Here is a 20,924-nt window from a genome sequence, read left to right as displayed (position 1 = left end):
AGGGTGGCCCAGGAACCTGGTCTTTCAATGGAGTTTTTATTTTTTTCTATTGAAAAAGGGTATTCTGAGCCTGTGGCTCAGAACAATATCCTTGCTGTTAGGGAAAAAAAAATCTATGAAATTTGAAATACATTATCATTACAAAAACACAACAGAATTACTGAAAAATAACTGAAGTTTCTATCCTCCCTCTACTATACCCTTTGGCAGAGACAAGGAAAACTTTTATTGCTATATAAACTGAATTCTAATCATCCTAAAAATACTACTTCTCCTTTCAAATTGATTCTGAAGACTAAATTATAAGGTACAGAAATCTGTTTCTGATTTTTCTTTGGGGAAGGAAATTGGGGGCAGGACAGACTCGGGTTTGAACCTTTACTTTTAATGACATGACCTCCTTGGGCAATGTAGCTATCCTTTCTGAAGCAAAGGATGGTCATCTATAAAATGTCCTAATACTGTGAGCACAAGACAAATAAATGGAAGCTATTAATATGGATTCCTTCTTTCACTTTACAACAAGCTAAGTTTGAGGAGATTGACAATGTACAACAAGCAAGCTTTTCAACAAGACCTAGCCTACTTCGGGTGATTTTGAAGAAAATGTATTTCACTTGAAGACCAACTTTGAAGATTATAGAATTTTGGAGCTAAAAGTGCCCTTAGGAATCTCTAAGATTCCTTTCCTTTTACTGCAAAGAAAACTAGAGGCCATACCAACTGCTCTGCCCCAATTTTATAATGGATATTGTTTTAAAATGGTGAATTAAAAAAGGCATTTCAAGTATAAAAAATGAGGGAGGGTGTCACAGAACAAGTTATATACAAGTCCAGATGAAGATATTCCTGGCCAAAAAAGCAGTAGTTTCATGGCAAATTCATCGATGGTAGCATTTCTTGAAGAGTTAAAAAATTACAGAACTGACAGCTTTTACTATATATGCATACAAGTTTAAGAATGATTATGCTCTATTATAGGATTACTTCATAAGACTGAGAATAACCTTGAAGCATAATTGTAAAAAAGAACAGTAACAATTAGCATTTATGTGGACTTTCCAAGCCATTATTTAAGTTCATCTACCTAGAAATATGAAGACGTGGGTCAGTGGTGTTATCACCCTGTTTCATGAAGGAGAGCAGAGCAGAGATATGCTGGGACATGCCCAAGGTCGTGGCAAATAAGAGGGAGTGCACACAACTCCAGCTAAGGTCACTTCCTCAGTTCTAACTTATGGTACTTTTCGAGTCTCTGGTCTCAGCCAGAACTAAAAAAAGAGAAGACTCCACTTAAAAACAAGGTTGGTAGCCAATAAACTATCAAGTTAATACATGCAATATTTTAATATGAAGATTTTAAATTGTAAGATACTGATAAAGCTGACAAGCAGATTGATGGGAGAATAGCATACAGTTTTATACAATATATAAACAAAATTTTTGGTCTACATTCACATGTTACATCAAAATTTTTCATTAACAAGAAAGAAAATTTTCATTAACATTTCTTATATTTAAAACTAACCTCAGAAAAAAAAATAAAATAAAACTAACCTCAGAATGGTAAAATATCCTTGCTTTTATGATAAAGTGGAATTAACTTTAAAAACTATAAAATTTGGGATGCCTGGGTGGCTCAGGGGTTGAGCATCTGCCTTTGGCTCAGGGCGTGATCCCAGGATCCGAGATTGAGTCTCACATTGGGCTCCCTATGGGGAGCCTGCTTTACCCTCTGCCTATGTCTCTGCCTCTCTCTCTGTGTGTCTCTCATGAATAAATACATCTTTAACAAAAATAAAAACTAATTTACCCAGAACTTTATAAAAAAAAATCAAATAATATTTTCATAATTTTGCTATCCCCCCCTTTGTGAATACATTGAGATTTTCTATAACCTTTTTTTTTTAAGATTTTATTTATTTATTCATAAGAGACACAGAGAGAGAGGCAGAAACACAGGCAGAGGGAGAAGCAGGCTCCATGCAGGGAGCCCGATGAGGGACCCGATCCTGGGACTCCAGGATCACGACCTGAGCTGAAGGGAGGCACTAAACCGCTGAGCCACCCAGGTGGCCCTCTATCACTTATTGTTTTAAGGACAAAGCATATTTGTTCTATTTTAGTGGCTGACCAATTCATCAATTTAATCTATATACTTCTACCAGATAATTTTCCCTTAAAATATGATTTCATCAGGTTACAGTTCTTCTCAAAAACTTTTAATGGCCTCCACTGCCCACAGTGTAAGTCAGTACTCCAGAGTTCATGATAGATTTGTACAGCAATGGTCTTCAATAAACCACACTTTCCGGAATTCCCAAGCTTTGTAGTAGCCTATATATCAATGGGTGGCTTGGTCATCTGACTTGCTTTGGCCAATGGGGTACCAGCAAGCATAACTCCCACAGGGGTTTGCACTTTAGAACAGCCTACTATGCCCATGGGAGGGAGAGAGCCCAGTGCCCCTACTGACTGCAACTGTAGGATTGGGACCCTGGGGGATAGAGAACTGCATTGCCTTTACAGGACTTAAGAAATAATTAACTATTGTTATCTTAAGCCACCAAGTTTAGGGACACCTGATTATGTGACAATAGGTAACTGATGCTGCAAATGCATTAATAACCTGACCCTACTCCAGCTTGTATTTTACTATTTCCCAACAGCTTCCCACCCATGCCAATGTGGACCTCAAATCTTGGCTTGGATGTGGTCTATTCTGCCTGAAACCTACCATTTGTCACCTAGCACAGCTTCTACAAGTCCCCCTCCCTTCCCTGTCCCCCAACAACCTTGACTGCTCAAATTCCTGTGACATTGCTCGTCCCATGCTCTTTGTTAGCTGTACATGTTGTCCTGATTTATGACCTGAGTGTCGACTGCACATCTGGCATCCTCAACTATACTACAAACTCTTACCAAGGACTTCACAAATTCATCTCAATTTCTCAATGGCTTGAGTAAAAAACAGATGGCCTGCAAAAATACTGGAAATACTTTCAAAGTACAGAATAGTCCCCTTGAGGAGAAGCCTTGTTAGCAAGAGACTAAACTGCTGGAAGGTCCCTGAGTCACCTTATAAAACTCTGTTTCAGAGAGGCAGCAAGTGCTAGAAGGAAAAACAACAACAACAACAAAAAACCACTTGCAGGTCATGGTGATTTCCTTCACAGGGGCATCTAAGGCCATGACTTTGTGGCCTTATGACTAAGCAGTCATCAAGGGAGAATCAGTTGTGCAAGAATTCTAAAACAAATCTCCTTCCTGTTCTTTGAAGGAGTGAGGGCTTACCTGCAGAAGTCACTGACACTACTTGGGGGTGAGGGAGGATTTCCCGATGCTGAAAATCTCTGGTAAATAGCACAGAGATCAAGAAAGTAAATAAGCACTTTACTTTTCCATGACCGTGACAACTGGGCACCTGTCATACAGTCTAGCTACCACACTCCTTTCCTGGGGCATGCTTATGCTGAGGGTGTGTGAGGTCACAGTTTTCTTTTCAAAATCTCAAGAGGGAGCAGCCAAAGGTGCTGGCCATGGTGAAAGAGAAAAACAAAAGATACATACATAAAAGACACAAAACTTGATCTGAAGTCTTTTCTACTCATTACTTGGTGGTCTTTGTGAACCAGAGTAGAGGGTGAACTGGGGTCTGAATATTTTGGAGGTGATACTTGTTACACAGGAAGACTTGTTTTGCCCGTGTTAGAATCTGATGATTAGTAGCATCTCAAGTTTTTAAGGTAATCATTGATAACATTCACCTTTTATTAGGGAAATGCATGTCAGCTTCCTCAAATGAAACCTCCTGAAACTAGCATACAACTCTGGTTCACAAAGCCAATGCTTGAATTCATTTTACGGAAGCACTCATTTTGAAATGAGAATCTAAGTTCAACCTTTAATTTAGATGTTTTTCCATTCAGGCTAACTATTTGCTCATATCACTATCACAAGTTATACACCCAAAAGCAAAGAATTCTTCTATAGAAAGAGAACAATTCCTCTGTATCCGCAAGATACTAACAAATATTTTTTTTTTTTTTTTACTAACAAATATTTTAAGTATACATTTCATATGTGTTATTAGTTCATAAAGAAGTTGGTTTGCAAAGTAGAAAACATGTTTATGGCAAGATATAAAACACGGAGTCATAAAAAAACACTGAGTCATGCCAAAAAACTATGATTTGATCATTAAAATGCATCATGTATAACAGTCTATTACTCCATTAATTTTGTAAATTTAAGTTCAATTAATTGGGACGCCTCGGTGGCTCAGGGGTTGAGCATCTACCTTTGGCTCAGGGTGTGATCCCGGGGTCCTGGGATTGAGTCCAGCAACAGGCTCCCTATGGGGAGCCAGCTTCTCCCTCTGCCTATGTCTCTGTCTCTCTCATGAATAAATAAATAAAATATTAAAAAAAAAAATTCAATTAATTACCATTTAATGTATTATTGGTTATGATTCCATTTATTCATCTCAAATATATTAATATCCTATCATTGCAAACTTCTACAATGAAATGTAAATAATTTCTACCAACTTAAAGATATTTTAAGAGTTCACTATTAAGCACTTCAAAATAATTAAGTAGAATATTTAATGAATGGTTTTTATAGGTGCACCATATTTATAAATTTAGAAAAGAGACTTACCATTAACAGCTTTTTCATAATTTTTTCCTAGGTTTATTAAATTTCGTAGCCCAGGATTGAACTGTTCCATAACATTCTGACAAATAAACAAAATAAACAAATTAATAAAATAAGCAAACAGTAGATCATCTTTAGATTTTGTCACTACATAGCCTGGGATATCTATGTATACTTGACGGTACAGTCCAGAAAGCCATGAATGTTTATTTTAAAATAATGAAGAACACATATGGTAAACAGCACAGAGCTGTACATGGAACAGGGTGCTTGCATCAGCAAGGCATATGTAATCCTGGAGGTCTTCCATTGCCCAAGGGCTGCCTAGAACCTACTGTAAATGGATCAAGTAGCAGACATGCACACCTACAAAGCATACCCCATGGGGGCTATGGGGCCCAGAAGCTGATACTCCCTTTGCGGTTTAAGTAGGTTAATGGTTGTCAGGCTAGTGTTAAAAACAGTTGCACGTGACCGGAACTTAATTACATGAGCAATATTTTCATTATCAACTGAACAGAAATTTCTAAGAGATCTTGTTTTTACTACACTTAGTTATCAGGAGAAGGTATAAGGGTGGGTATTGCTGATAGTTCTGGGATACAGTCCAGCCTGCAACCTTCCGTCTAGGTGGTCGCTGGCATTTTTTTCCCTAGTGATCAGTTTATTCATTAAGTATTTGTGGAGTAACATCAAGTGGTAGGTTCTATGCACACAGTAGTAGCTGGGAAGGCATGGTTTCCCTCTCATGGATTTCATGATGCCATATCTGTGCAAATGTCATGGTTTTCATTTCTAAAAGTATTACTCCTATAGCACTAGAAAGTCATCAACATAGAGACAAATGCTATGATAATTTAAGGCAATTGATTAGAATGTTGATCTAAACTTAAAATATCCTAAATCTGAAGTACAGATAACACATCATTCCTGTGGGGCTGTAACTTGACTTAGAACACATGGTGACTGAATGTATTTGTTTCACCTATGAATAATGAGCTTCACAATATTAATCATTCCAAATAGACTACTCAAATCTCCTTACGTCCTCTGTCAAAATGTGAACCCTGTTTGTAGAGGACCAGGCAATAAAAAGAATGAAAAATACACAACATTCAAAGGGGCAGATACTTGATACGCATGCTCTTCAGAATAAAAAGGTTCTCCTTTATAAATCAGTACAGAGAGAACATAATAACTTCTATCAAACAGTGATAAAGGCTTATCATGAAAAACAATGCCTGGCTCAACCTTTCTTCAAACCTGAACTTACTCCCATGAGCACTTTCAACTAAGCTGCTCTTCTTGTGTTTATCTACCATAGTTTTGGATAATATTCTTGATTTCTCAATTTTGGATAACTACTGGCTTTCTACTACAGTAAAAGAGGGCTCAATTCTTCATATCACCCCACTTGCCCTACCTCAATCTTTCCTATATAATTAAATGGCAATTTCCTGGTAAGTCAATAGTCAGGGTTTATTATGACTTTGTAAATATCGGTCACTACAATGCAAGGAATGTAATAAGGATTAGGTTTCCTTTCTTGGTACCTCTTTTCTTCTCCTGGGATTAACAATCATCCCATCCCCCTCCCCTCCAGCTTAGTTTTCCATGAATCTACCTTAAATTTTTCCACATGCTCCATCACATCTAGCAGAAATCTATCAGTATTATTTTTCAAATGCACAAAGTTGTCAACTAATCTTCCATTTTCCTCCAGAACTTCCTCCAAGGACTCTTCGTCCTCTTGCTCAGTCTGGCCTGACTGTCCCTGCCACGCTGTTACCCTTGCATGTCCCTTTCTGATCCCGTGTTAAAGGTCTCATTAACTGGACTCCACACCTTCCTCTTTCTTCATTTATTCCTATTTGCTGTAGATCATTCTCCAAGAACGACCTAAGAAATGATGCATAAGAGATGAAATTTGAGTCCCCATGTGTCTGAAATTATCTTTACCTTGACATTTGATTGATATTTTGCTGGGCTAAATATTACAGAGCTAAAGCGATTCTCCCTTAGAATTTTAAAGATATTGCTCCACTATTTTTAATAACCAGTTATGCTATTGAGAAGTCAGCTGTCAGCCGGGAGTCCGCTTCTCCCTCTATCCCTCCCCTCTGCTCACACATGCACACACTCTCTCAAATAAAATCTTTAAAGATATATAAGTATTAAAAAATAAAAGCAATAAATAAAACAAAACAAAAAAGCATCCTGTTTTGTAAATGTAATATCGTCTCTAATCTGAATAAACTGAATATTTTTTATTTTCTTCCAGTTTCCCATATTATCTCCTGATTATTTCTTTTCATTGTTTAGTATCCATCTGTCTTTTGTGTTGGAGGTTTTCCTCAAACATCTGGTGATCCCTGTCAGCTTGTATTTAAGAGTAAAGCCCTAAAATGCTGGTTGGAAGCTTGTGTGTGTGGGTGTGTATACAGGGTAGTTGTTGATTAGCAGGCTTCATTCAAAATGACTTTTCAGAGTGACCTGACAAGTCAGCTATAGAGAAAATGGCCCTGTGACAGTAACCAGAGTCCACTGACTCTCTCTGGAGAAGTTTCTCATTTCCCATCAAGGGTAGGGGAAGAGGCAATCACCAGGTCGTCAGCTTTCCCCACCAGGAAGGGGACTGGGTTGGCAATTCCACAGTTTACTGGGCTGATTTTTACTGAATTCCCCTGCTCTCTACTCCAAGGTTTATTCCTTCCTGCTGGTGTTTTCACATGGAGAACTCCTCTGATTCAATATAGCCTAAGATTAAATCTCCAGTCTGCCAGGCAGGGGGAGCTGCTGGTAGTAGTGGTGGTTGGGGTAGGAAAGGGAACCGGGCAGTTTAACTTGTGTAACTCCTATACTACCCCTAGGTATGCCCTCCATCCCCACCTTCTGTGGGACTGCTCCTCAGCCTCTGGAGTTCTCTGGGGGTGAATGGTTCAGCTCTCATCAGTACTCCCATTGCAGACTCTTTATGTTTTCTTAAGGCAGCTACTACTCCTCTGTCCATTTTCTATTTTCCCCAAATTTTCTTAGGCCTTTGGCCAGCCTTTTACAATATGGATTTAGGAGGTTCCCCCCCTCTTTCCCTTTAAGTTCTCTTGCTATCTCTTCAATGTATTCTTAGAAGAAAAAGAAAAGTCATGGTCAATCTGTTGTGCTTAACTGGAAGTCTATTCATCCTGTGTTATTAGAGCCAGTTATCTGTTTGAGCTGCATTCACAACCAGTAGCCATAAAGCTCCAAAACCAATGATGACTCCCCTATTAGTCTCTCTGCAAGACGGTAAGCCTCAATACCTGATGATCACAGGGATCTGTGGCCACAGCTGCTATTTCTATTATCTTTTCTCAGTTCCCTTGTTTTTAGGCTTATTTTGAAATCACTTAAAATTCACAAGAAGTTGTAAAAACTGCACAGAGTTCTCAGGTATGCTTCCCCCAATGCTAACTTATATAACCATAGTATATTATCAAAACCAGGAAATTGACACTGGTACAACACTTCTTAGCTAAACTATAGACTTTATTTGTATTCACCAATTTTTGTATCACTCATTTGGGAAAGGGGTGCACTGTTTCTATGAAATCTTACCACATGTATAGATTTGTATAATCATCATTACAGTGATAATACAGAATTGTTCCCGTAACATAATGATCTCCCTCCCTTGTGCTACCCCTTTATAGCCATACCCTCACCACCATTCCTGGCAACCACTGATCTCAATCACTGTAATTTTGTCATTGTGAGGATGTTATATATTTTTTTTTTTTGTGAGGATGTTATATAAATGGAATCATATAATATGTGACCTTTGACACTGACTTTTTCACTCAGCACAATGTCCTTAAGAACCATCCATATCAATGGATGTATCAATGTATCAATAATTTTTTCCCTTTTTTGACTAGTAGTATCCCTTAGTATGGATGTATCACAGTTCATACATTTGCCCACTGAACATTTGGGATGTTTATAGTCTCCAGCAATTGCAAATAAACCTGATATGGACAATCACACATATTTTGCGTGTGTGTGTGTGTGTGTGTGTGTGTGAACATAAGTGTGCATATCTCCAGGATAAATATCTAAGAGTTCAGCTGCTGCGTCATATAGGTGTATGTTTAACTTTGTAAGAAACTGCCAAACTATTTTCCAGAGTGCCTGTGCCATTTTACATTACCATCAGCAATGTAGGAGATTTCATAATTTAAAAAATCTAAGAACTTCATTAAAAAATAATCACTTTTTAATAAAAAGATACTACTTTTCAAATATCATTAAAAATTCTTATAATAATCTTATGACACCAAGTCTGGATGTTGAGAACATAAGTTCTGATATAAAAGAAAAAACTTTTAAAAACATTTAGAATTCTCTTTTAAGATTTTATTTATTTATTCATGAGAGACAAAGAGAGAGAGGCAGAGACATAGGCAGAGGGAGAAGTAGGCTCCCCATGGGAAGCCCAATGTGGGACTCAATCCCAGGACACCAGGATCACGACCTGAGCCAAAGGCAGATGCTCAACCACTGAGCCACCCAGGTGCCCCCATGTTAAATTCTTGTAATAAAAAAAAATAAAAAAATAAAAATAAATTCTTATAATAATCTTATGAGGCCAAGTCTCAATGGGTAAGAATATAAGGAAAAAGATACAGAACTAACCCTGTCTACTAGCATATAAACAGTCATAAAAAGAAGCCCAGATCTATGTTCTTTAAGATTATTCTGAATTCAGCTTACCCAAATGAGGGAAAAATATAATTTGGTTTCTTGATAAAATTCTTGAAATGTTTACATGTTAGGTCTTATCTTAAAATATGAACAATGAATTAATGAGAACTTCCAAAATTAACACCAAGCATAAACCACTACCCAAATGATGCTACTGGGGAAAAACAGGTTAACTAATAAGACCTGGAACTACATTAAGCTTCAGAGAAAACAATACAAGAGTTTTTAAGCTTCTAAGTTCAACATTCAATTCCTCATTATTTAGCTTTAGGTACAGAAATTTTTCCCCCAGAAACTTTGCCCCCTTTGAACAGTGGAAAATCCATTTCAACCCTGGCTGTTGGCCATTAATCTAGTTATTTTAGCTGAAGTACATGTATTTTTAAACCCAGGAACAAAAAGGCAGTGCTGCCTTTGTATTCCATGATCTGTAAAATTTCACAAGTAGCAGTGGATATCTTTGTGAATTGGATGGGTCCCACATTTTTTTTGAGAGGGCAGCTGTCCTTTCATAGGTCACATGCTGTGTTAAGGCTTGTTAAGACCTAAATTTTTTTATATAACCTAGGATTTAGAGAAAAATCACCAGTAGTAATTAACTAATCTATTTTAATTTAGGTTTGGCACTAAGAATAAAAGGTTTAAGATACAAAGTATAAAAGGTATTAATGATCCAAGAAACGCAATTTTGTTACAATCAATAACAAAAGCTTAGTATGTATTCTATCTGTTACCGCGGGCAAGGAGGATAATTTCCCAAACCAATTTCAAACACGATGACTTTCATTTCCATTCAAAGATCAATATGGATAGTCTAAGCTATAATAACTGGTGATATCACTGTTCTACTTGTGCTGTGTCTCATATGAAGAGGAATTGGTTCTAAGACAAAAGCTCAATCAGCGGGATAGGAGAATCAACTGTCAGCTGTTCCAAATAAAATGTTGACAAACAGGCTACTCAGAACCTACAGGCACTTTCCACCAGATTTCTAGCTGGCCCGTTTATCTCATTCATTTCTCTCTGCTTCCTGTAGACCTACACATCATAATTTTAAAATGAATTATACAATCTCATGATGGTTTTAACTTCCTCACTATTCAGATTTTTCTTTCATTTTTGAAATATTATTACCTTTACCAATATGGAACTATAGACTATGAAGCATAAATTAATACAATTATGACTAGGCAGATAGTTAAACTGAGCTGACTTTAAATTTCTAAGAATTGGGGACGCCTCGGTGGCTCAGCGGTTGAGCATCTGCCTTTGGCTCAGGTCATGATCCCAGGGTCCTGGGATTGAGTCCCACATCAGGCTCCCCGCAGGGAGCCTGGCTTCTCCCTCTGCCTGTGTCTCTACCTCTCAGTGTCTCTAGTGAATAAATAAATAAGATCTTTTTTTAAAAAATTCTAAGAATTGGTTTCTTTTTCCAATTCTCTACATGACCAAGGACAAATTATTTGATATTTCAGTGTTTTATTTTTCTGAGTTGAAAAATGCGGGTAATATTTACACTAGAATAAACTCTTAACAGTGATTTAAAAATCTCAAATAGAGTTTTATAACACACTTCAGATAACATAATTGTCCTTGAAATTTTCAATATTTTATTCTATACAATCTCATAAATTAATCCAGCAATGTTACAAATGCTTAAACTAATCAAGGAACATTCTAATTTCATGTGACAAGATTATCTGTTAATAAGGATAAACTGTGGGGGAATACTTCTAGATAGACATCATTTGATTGTTTTTTTGTTTTTTTTTTTTAAAGATTTTATTTATTTATTCATGAGAGATACACAGAGAGAGAGGCAGGGACACAGGCAGAGGGAGAAGCAGGCTCCATGCAGGGAGCCCGATGTGGGACTCGATGTGGGACTCGATCCCAAGACTCCAGGATCACACCCAACCCTAGGCAGGCGCTTAATTGCTGAGCCACCCAGATGTCCTGATAGACATCACTTGAAAATCATCTTCCCTCCTTGTGTTGTTTGTTGGAAGCTGCTGTTCCTGTACTAACATCATCAGTACTTGATTATGTCCTCTGCCTTTAGGGAAAATATTAGTGAGTAAATTTGGCAAAAGAGCAGTTGCTTGTAGGCTAACAGATGGTCAGAAGAATCCTGTTTTCCATACCCATCTTGAATGGGAAGCACAAACCAAGTAAAGGAAAATAAGACAACAGAGATGTTTTGTTTGAAGCATTAAGTTACAGCAAAAATACACAAGATTCAAATTTATAAAACACAAAATGCTTATCAGCCAAATGTAAATAGTATTTTGGTTTCCCTTCAGTTTGTATTATCTATCTACGCTACTAGCTATCAACTTGCAGAATATATCAATTTGTATTATCTATCATTTGTTACCTGCCATCCCAGTAGCAATGGGTCTGGGGAACACGGGATAAAAAAACTCTGAAAACAACTTGGGCAAATTAAATCACCACCTCACTAAGCCTCAATCTCCTCCTCTATAAAATGTAAATAATGATCATTTGGACCTCATGTGGGGTATGAAGATTCAGTGAGATAATAAGTACTATTTATAGAAGACTGATGTGCTTTTCCAAGCACTTGACATTTAGTGCACACCGAATCAATCGTAGTAATTAATTTTGCAAGACAAAAACTCTAAAATATTAGTCAACTCTTCAAATGGATGAACAGTCCCATTTCCACAGATGTTTCCAGATACTTCACTTCCTGTCTGTAACATGAAAATAAGTGATACTGGCTATTCTACCTTGAAGCATCACATCAGGACAAGAGAGACCGTGAATATATAAACCTCTAAAAAAAAGTGTGGGGTACAAAGGAAATTGAAGGTGTTTTTATTCAGTTGAGAACATTTTATTCCTTTTTTTCCATTTGGGATACACTTTGATGTTTATGTAGTGCTATTTTTCAGGCTCTATGCTTATTTTCTTTTTAGAGGATTTCTTGTAATATTACTCTTGACTTTTTATGAACATCTTCTAATAGCAGTAAAATATTGACCAATTCTACTCAGGCAAACAAATATGTGACCTTCTTCTTTCCCTTAAAAAGAAAAGAAAAAGATTCCTCAACTACCTGTGTCCTCACAGGTATAATGGTTAACACTACCATATTGATTTCCTTCAGTGTGAAGGAATTAAAACATTGCAGAACAATATTACCAAACCACAGGATGCTTTAACCACCATGGCCAAGTCTCCCCAGAGAACTATCAATTAAGAATGCTGTTCATTTTCTACTTTTATACGTACATATATTTAGTTATAAATGACCTATACTTTTGCTTCGTGCATTTTAATAAATGGTATCATAATACATTTCACTCTTATATTTTTTTATTCAGTATTATGTTCCCAAGAGCTGTCCACCTCATTATCTATTGACTGGTCTATTCCTATTTTACTTCTGTAACTTCCCACTGTGGTAGCTAGCTTTAGGTGTCTGCATGCCAGGTACCCAGTCAGTCAATTAGATACTAATGTGGGTGTTGCTCTGAAGAAATTCTATACATGTGGTTAACATCTATAATCAGTTTAAGTATTATCCTCAATAATCTGGGTAGACTTCATTTAAATCAGCGGAAAAGCCTTTAAATAAAACTACGGTTTCCCTGAGGAAGACTCCATTCTGCTTAAGCCCTGCAGTGTACGCTTCTAGCCTGTCCTACAGATTTCAGACTTCCTAGCTCTCACAATCAATTAGGCTAATTTCTTTACTTCCTGATTGGCATTTAGATGGCTTATAAGTTTTGGCTAATATAAAGTATGTGGCAAGGGACTATACACATCTCCTTGTACACACAGGTACAAAGAAATTACCTAGAAAAATAATTGCTAGGACATAGGGTATGTGACAAATTTTTCAATTTTGTTAGATACCACCAAACACCCTGGAGAAAGAAGCTGTAGTAACGTGTGCTCCCATAACCAGCTGTCACACTTTTTTTCCTATGAGTGAAAAATAGTACCTTTTATAAAGAACCTTAACTGCTTCCCCTGTCAGCATCAAAAAAGTATACATGACTGAAAATATCTGATAGAAAAGAAACAAGGAAAGGTAGTTTACTCATACATTATCATGGTTTTAGCCTCAACTCTCACAGATTAACGTTATCAGAGTGTTATCCTTTTAACAGTAGGGTAGGGCACGCAAAGCCTGTGTATTTCCCATAATCAAGCAGGTTTGGGCTCTGGCCACTCCCTCCTCTGCCTCAAATCACCGTGCTCCAGGCACAGTGGCCTCTGGGCTGTTCTCGGAACAGACCAAACCCATTCCCACAACAGGGATTTTGTACTTGCTCTCCTTCCGCCTGAAGGCTCTCCTCCTGGACACCCAGCCACCAGTCTTTAGCTCCAAACCTCTGAGACACTTTCCTCCACTTGGCTCCTACCATGTCTAGTAGGACCTCTAACCTCCCACCATCACCCCCTAACTCTGTTCCTTGCTTCTCTTCCTTCAAAAGGCTGTTCACTACCCCACAGGATACAACCAATCTGTTTAGTGTTTCCTTAACAGGAATTGCATATAAAATAAGGCCAAGGACCTGTGGCATCAAGAACAGTGCCTGGACCACCAATGCCCAAAATGTACTCAGCAGCAGTTTTTGATTATTGTTGTTGTTACAGAAGAGATGTATGTGCTCATGGATGAATCAAGCTGCACGGTGTGCCCTCAGCTCATCTGAACATAATGCAACAGACACAATGACCCAGCGGGCCAATTAGCCATGAAAATCAGGCATGAGGTAATACACTGCTTGTAACTTCATTAGCTCAAAGTAACAGCTCCAACTGAGGGTCACAAAAGTAGTAAGGCTCTGCTCTATACCTACTAAGTCCTAACAAGCTTACAAAATCTGAAAATGCCAGGGTTTTCCTTGTGAATTTTGCCTTCCCAACTCTATGTTTCTCCAAGTTGGCTTTTAAATTACTTTTTAAGTATTAGACAGTAACGTGGCCCTCAAAAAAGTATCTTGTTAGGGGCACCTGGGTGGCTTAGTCAGTTAAGCAACTGGCTCTTTGGGCTCAGGTCATGATCTCAGGGTCCTGGGATCAGGCCCCATGTCAGGCCTGGCACTCAGTGTGGAGTCTGCTTCTCCCTCTCTGGAAATGTTCACCAACTGGCGAACAGATGAACAAACACGGTACACCCATAAATGGATTATTCAGCCATAAAAAGTAATAATGTACCAATACATACAACATGGATGAACATCATGCTGAAAGAAGGTAAGTCACACAAGACCACATATTATATGATTCAATTTATATGAAATACCTAGTAAGACAAATCTATAGAGACCAAAAATACATTAGAGGTTGCCTGGGACTTGGGATGAGAATGAAGAATGACAGCCATGGTCACAAAGGACCTTTATAGCATGATGAAAATGTTATAAAATTGGATTGTGGCGATGGTTGTACAATTCTGTTCCTTTTACTTAAAAAAAAAAAAAAAAAAAACCACAACACCCCACTGAATTGTACACTTATAGTGAGTGATTTTTAATGAATTACACTTCAATTAAGCCTTTTGTTTTTGTTTTTGTTTTTTAAAGGAAAATAGCAGTAACAAAAACCCTTGACTCTCCTTAACGTTCCAGGCTGCTAAAGGCTCAGGCTTTAAATCCTTAATGCTATGGAATGTCACAAAGCTATGTGTCTTTGTTCATTCCTTGGTTCGTTCTAACTAGCCTGCCCACAAAGAGCCAGAGATGCAGGCCATCCACTGTACTTTGTGAACGCTGGTCCAAGACCATACAGAAAACTCCTACTGGTCTGCAATCATTTATGCCCATGTACCTGTTAGCAGGAACTTCTCCTCCTAGAGTGAAAATCAATTAGATCCATTAGTAGAAAAAGATAACCCAGCTATTTTGAGGCAAATCTCCTGCTGGATTAGCAGCTGTCTTTCCAGCTATCATTGGGGAAGGAGTTTGGCAAATGTCTCTCCAGGCAAAAAAAAAAAAAAAAATTCCTTTCTGTGTCCTTCAGTAAGGGTAATTTCATTGGAAATCTTTAGCTCACAGATAAAATTCTCCATAAAAGTTTCTATGACTTAGACATTGTTTTGCCTACATTCTTCCTTTCCACTCTCCCCCTCACATCCAGGCTTTGGTTTATAAGTTTTTTTGTTTGTTTTTTAGATTTGAGAGACTGTGTGTGTGCGTGCACACACTCACACACACACACACACAAGCTGGGGGGGTGGGTGGAGGGGGGTAGGCAGAGGGAACAGCAGACTCACCGATGACCAGGATCCCAGACCATGAGATTATGACCTGACCCGAAGGCAGATGCTTAACTGACTGAGCCCCTCTGGTGTTCCATAAGTAATTATTTCTGCAAAAGTGGTTCTTCAGAGTGCAAAAGGCATGCCAGAAATGAAGCCACGACACCCTCAGGGTTACATGGCTCCATCCCTTGCAACATGACCTGAGCAAGAGAAGCTGCTGGGCCAGTGATCAGCAAAGCACAGGGCCATCTCTTTGGGCTTAGCTTCTCTTGGAAGAATGTTCTCCAAAGGTTCTGAGAGCACCTATTAGATCATGAGCTCCTTAAGAACCAACTGAGTGATGAGACCCAGTGTAATCATCCAGAAAATTATGTATTGCTACCTCTTAAGATACATTACCAGAAGCAATAACATTTCCATGACCTTTTATTTCACTGTTCAAAGAAAGACTTCTTTCACAAACTCCACTTTCTCTATTCTCTCCTCATTTAGGCAGCAAGAATTGTAGACGCAAAAGCAGTTAAGAGGGTGGCCCCAGTGGCTCAGTGGTTTAGCACCGCCTTCAGCCCAGGGCATGATCCTGGAGACCTGGGATGGAGTCCCACATCAGGTTCCCTGCATGGAGCCTGCTTCTCCTTCTGTGTCTCTGACTCTCTGCGCTGTGTGTATTCTCATGAATAAATAAATAAAATCTTAAAAAAAAAAATAAAAGCAGTTAAGATGCTTAAAAAGATCCCATACTGGCAGGAGAAAAGAAGTATGTTCTTGTAACTGTTCAAGCCTTTTGGATGAAATTATCAAACCAATCAAGAGAATTCAGTCCCAGAGCTATCCCACTCAGTAAATTAGTATAAGAATCTAGGTACTCAATTGTTTTGTTTTGATTGGGGAGGGAGAAACATGTCACAATCTGAGTTCATGACCATCCTTGATAAAGCAACTGGAAGAAAAAGTCATGGCCTGAATCCTGTTCAATAGTACAAAGTATCATTCTACTTTAAATACTAGACAAAAGTTTTACATTTGTCTGTAGATTTTAAGATTTTATTGATTGATTCATAAGAGACACAAAGAGAGAGGCAGAGACACAGGCAGAGAGAGAAGCAGGCTCCATGCAGGGAGCCCGATGTGGGACTCGATCCTGGACTTGAAACCACTTTCCCTTATAGTTTAAATGCACACTTTTATACTGGGTCTAATGTCCAGGTGCTATATAGAACACGACTAAGTTATAGATTTTCATGGCAGGGTGAAGCTACCTTTTGGGGCTGAAAACAGGCGTTCCTAACCTTAGCAATTAGCAAGCTATCAGACACTATAACTATGTCTGGCCCACCCTGGCCTTAATGGGACAAAGTATTTGGGGACCCTACCCCAGAATTGAAGTAACTTCTGGACCTTGCACTTCAGAGGGAGTAATACCTGGGAGAATGAAGAAAAAAAATCACTTCTTGAAATTCCAATTATGAAGACATCAGTTTTCTTTTTTCTGCTTGGTTCACAGAGGTGCAGGTTCCCATTTTTAAGAATGGAAACATAATTCCCCCCATAGCTACAGTACCAAGATGACAATTACATAACTCTCAATCAGAATCTGAAAATGGGCCTCTCTTCTAGTATCTCCTATGGGTGGGGAGTAAGAAGGGTAGTATGGCAAGTTTATACAACATGTATTTAGGTTTCATTCCACTAACTATAAAGTCTTCTCATGTTTGGGCCTTTGAAACTACTATATATGTATGTGTTCAATCTTTTTTATATACCTACAATGAAGTGAACCCTGTCCTATGCTGGACATACAGAACACAAAGATGAATGAGGAAAGTATTCTAGCTCTTGTAAATGCATAGTCTAACAGGGAAACAGGGGGCGCCTGGGTAGCTCGGTTGGTTAAGCATCTGCCTTTATAGCTCAGGTATAAGATAGCTCAGAGTCCTGGGACAGAATCCTGCATCAGGCCCCCTGCTCCATGGAAAGTCTGCTTCTCCCTCTTCCTCTGCCTGCCACTCCCCCTGCTTGTGTGCACACCCACGTGCTTTCCTCTCTGTCAAAAAATAAAATCTTTAAAAAAATAGGGAGACAGGTATTTTAAAAAAAGGCAATTCAGATTGACATGTTAAAAATAAATGCAAATATCTTTAATATTATATATCAGAAATACATAATTTTATCACAAATTAGTATCTATTAAGGAAACAGCAATGATTAAGTTACTGTCTTTTAAAAATTTTTTTAAAGATATTTATTTATTTATGAGATACACAGAGAGAAAAAGAGAGGCAGAGACACAGGCAGAGGGAGAAGCAGGCTCCATGCAGGGAGCCCGACGTGGGACTTGATCCCAGGTCTCCAGGATCAGGCCCTGGGCGGAAGGCAGCGCTAAACCACTGAGCCACCCGGGCTGCCCAAGTTACTGGGTTTAAAATAGCTGTCAACAGATATATACTTTGAAGGCTATAGAGCACACTAGACTATTTGGTTGAGCGTTCTTACCTGCCTACTTATTGTTTTTAAAAGGTGTGTCATGGAATAAAAAGCAAGCAACGAATTTACAGGAAAGCATTCTCAAGTGCTGAGTTGCATTTGTTTAGAAAGCCCTTAAGTATGCAACAGGAACTTTACTAGATCAAAGTACTGATGATTTCATACAGCAAATAACATTCTCTTTTTAGTTCCAAATGCTATTCTTACATCATATCTCAAATAATTCTAGTTGAACTTCCCTCACCCAGGCCCTGTAAGATGGGTTATTCTGTTCTGCATTAAAATTGCAGCCCTGGGACACCTGTGTGGCTCAGTGAAGTGTCCAGAATCTGACTCTTGATTTCAGCTCAGGTCATGGTCTGAGTTGAGGGATTGAACCCAGCACGATGCTCTGTGCTCAATGCTGCTCAATGAGGAGTCCGCTTGGGATTCCTTCCCTCTGCCCCTCCCCCAACTCACCGGGGTGCTTGCTTAAAATAAATCTTAAGCCTGCAGCCCTTGCAATCTGAAAAATACTGTTCAAAAACATAATTTAAAAATACTTTCAGTTCATTACATGTAGTTCTCAGATACCAGTGAGAGGAATCAAAACTTTTTTTTTTGTTTCTCATCTAATTCTCTTATTTATACCCAACTTTCCAAAGACTTCTTACAACCTGCCTTAAAAACTCCTCTTGAACTTAACCTGCACATGCATTTATTTTCTCCCTTTCTTCCAATAAAATAAAGTCCAAAGAACTAAATTGATAAAGACTGGATCCCTGGGAGAGAGGGTGGGGAAGAAGCAAGGAAACATAACACAATATTGGGCAAGCCAAGGTGGAAGGGAAATGCTGGACAGATGAAAACTTTGGCATTTTTGTCCTAAGACATAAACTCTAGAAAAGCACAGACTGTTTTCTTCTCCAGTGTGGTTCCTAGTGGTGATCATAGTGCTTGGCACAAATGTGGTACATAGGAAAACTGGCACATCTGTAACAGGTGCTCAGAACATCATAGCTATTACTACCAGTGCTAGCTCAGTCCCCCTGGCCACCAAGGTGAGGATTTTAGCTACAACTGTGTGATAAACATAGATCTTCCGTATTCAACAAATTTTTCTGAGTTCTGTGCACAGAATTGAGGGATTCAAAAAAAAAAAAAAACCCTCAAGAAGTGTATAGCTCATTGACAGAAAAATGTGTACCAATAATATCAACACTATTCTTTTATCAAATATTTACTCAGCGCTGCCTCTATGGCAGTCAGTCTACTAGATACTGGGGATAAGCAGTAAGCAAAATAGATGAAAATCAATGCTCTTATGGTGGCTACACTCCAGTAAACACATGCTTCTGCTAACAATTAACACACTAAGAGCTTTCATGTATTATAGTGTTCAATCTTCACAATAACCAGAGGTAGATACTACTATCTTTAAGTACAGATGAGAAAATTGAAGCACAAGGTCAAATGGAGGAATATGACTTTAAGTACATACAAAAATCTGGGATAAGACAAAAGAATGGACTGGTTAGCTGCATAAGCAGTCTTCTCAAAGAGTTTAACAATTGGACTGAGTGTCCTGTAAGAACGTTTTGCATATTTTAAATGTGTTTACATGTTTATACATTTAGAAATGTTGATGTCCTGCACCAAGCTGCTCTGAGCGTTAAGATGAAGCCCATGACAAAATATACCATTTGATCAATTAAAACCATTCAAGTTTTATTAAAACAAACAAACCCACACAGATAGGGGCACCAGCTGACTCTCAGTTGGTAGAGTGTGTGACTCTTGATTTCAGAGTTATGAGTTCAGGCCCCATGTAGGCATAGAGCTTAATTTTAACATATATATATTTATCTTTTTATATATATTTATATATACATAGATGACATATATACATATAAAAGCACTTAAGTAAAAGGAATTATCATTGTGATTTTCCCGGTTTTCCTTTACCATTTGAGTTTCTGTGCCCAGTAACAGATTGGTCAGTGAGCTTAGGTCTCATGCATCTGTATGTACCTGATAAGAATACGAAGATGACCAGGGTTGTCTCCTGCAGTCTCCCTCCACACAGGCAGAGGCTTCCCTTCTCCTAACTCAGGATGGGGCTGCTCCAGCCTCAAGGCCAAAGAGAAGCACTTAGAGTGGCTGGTAGCCAGATACATCATCTGAGATCTGTTCTGACCCCCAACTCCAACCTTTTCCATGTTTATTATTCTAGACATGTTTATGTGTTCTAATCATCTGAACTTTTATCCTTACTTACCTCTGACAAGTTATTACTACTTTTGTACCTTTTCTTGTCCTTGTTATTACTGCTTTTATACCTTTCAAGTATACGGTTGCATCTAAAAGGATCAGCTGCTTATAACATCAGAAAAAGACTCTTAAAAGATAGCTATAAGAACTGGAATTTCAGGGTTCTCGGTTTTGTTGCATTCTCTTCTGCTGCATTCAGTCTCAGGTTAGTAAATGTTAAAGATGTACTCCAATAAGCAGTAATTAAGAGAAAAACAGTGAGACTTTAGGTTTATCTTTGAAAGGTCAGAAAATGGCACATTTTAGCTTAGTTTTCAAAACTTCTTACCCATTAAAATGGTACATCAATTTCTTTTTTAAAAGCTTAAAATTATAAAAGTAATCCACTTACAAAAGAAAATGTAAACACTCTAGAAGGCAGAATAAAAGTGACAAGTAAGTCTCCTTCCCCCTGCCCTATAGTTTAACCTCTGCTATACTTGGGTATTTTTAGTGAAGAAATTGCTCTTGTTTAGGGACTTTTAAACCTCCAAAGCACCATATAAATAGT

General features: G+C 38.2%; 1 protein-coding gene across 3 annotated transcripts in view; it reads right to left on the bottom strand.

Annotated features, from left to right (window-relative positions):
* Window positions 1-20,924, bottom strand: part of BAIAP2L1 (BAR/IMD domain containing adaptor protein 2 like 1) — an 87,110-nt gene that overhangs the window by 58,673 nt on the left and 7,513 nt on the right. For 2 of the 3 annotated variants that reach the window (XM_038539454.1, XM_038539455.1), the window contains exon 2: window positions 4,663-4,738. In XM_038539454.1, the coding sequence (XP_038395382.1) occupies window positions 4,663-4,738 (76 nt within the window). Of the gene's footprint in view, window positions 1-4,662; window positions 4,739-15,652; window positions 15,675-20,924 lie in introns of those variants that run through there. The other variant, XM_038539456.1, reaches the window with a different exon arrangement.

The sequence above is a fragment of the Canis lupus genome, chromosome 6 (genome assembly GCF_011100685.1).
Source record: "Canis lupus familiaris isolate Mischka breed German Shepherd chromosome 6, alternate assembly UU_Cfam_GSD_1.0, whole genome shotgun sequence".
NCBI classification, from domain to species: domain Eukaryota; kingdom Metazoa; phylum Chordata; class Mammalia; order Carnivora; family Canidae; genus Canis; species Canis lupus.
This window is presented reverse-complemented; position numbering and strand designations above follow the sequence as displayed.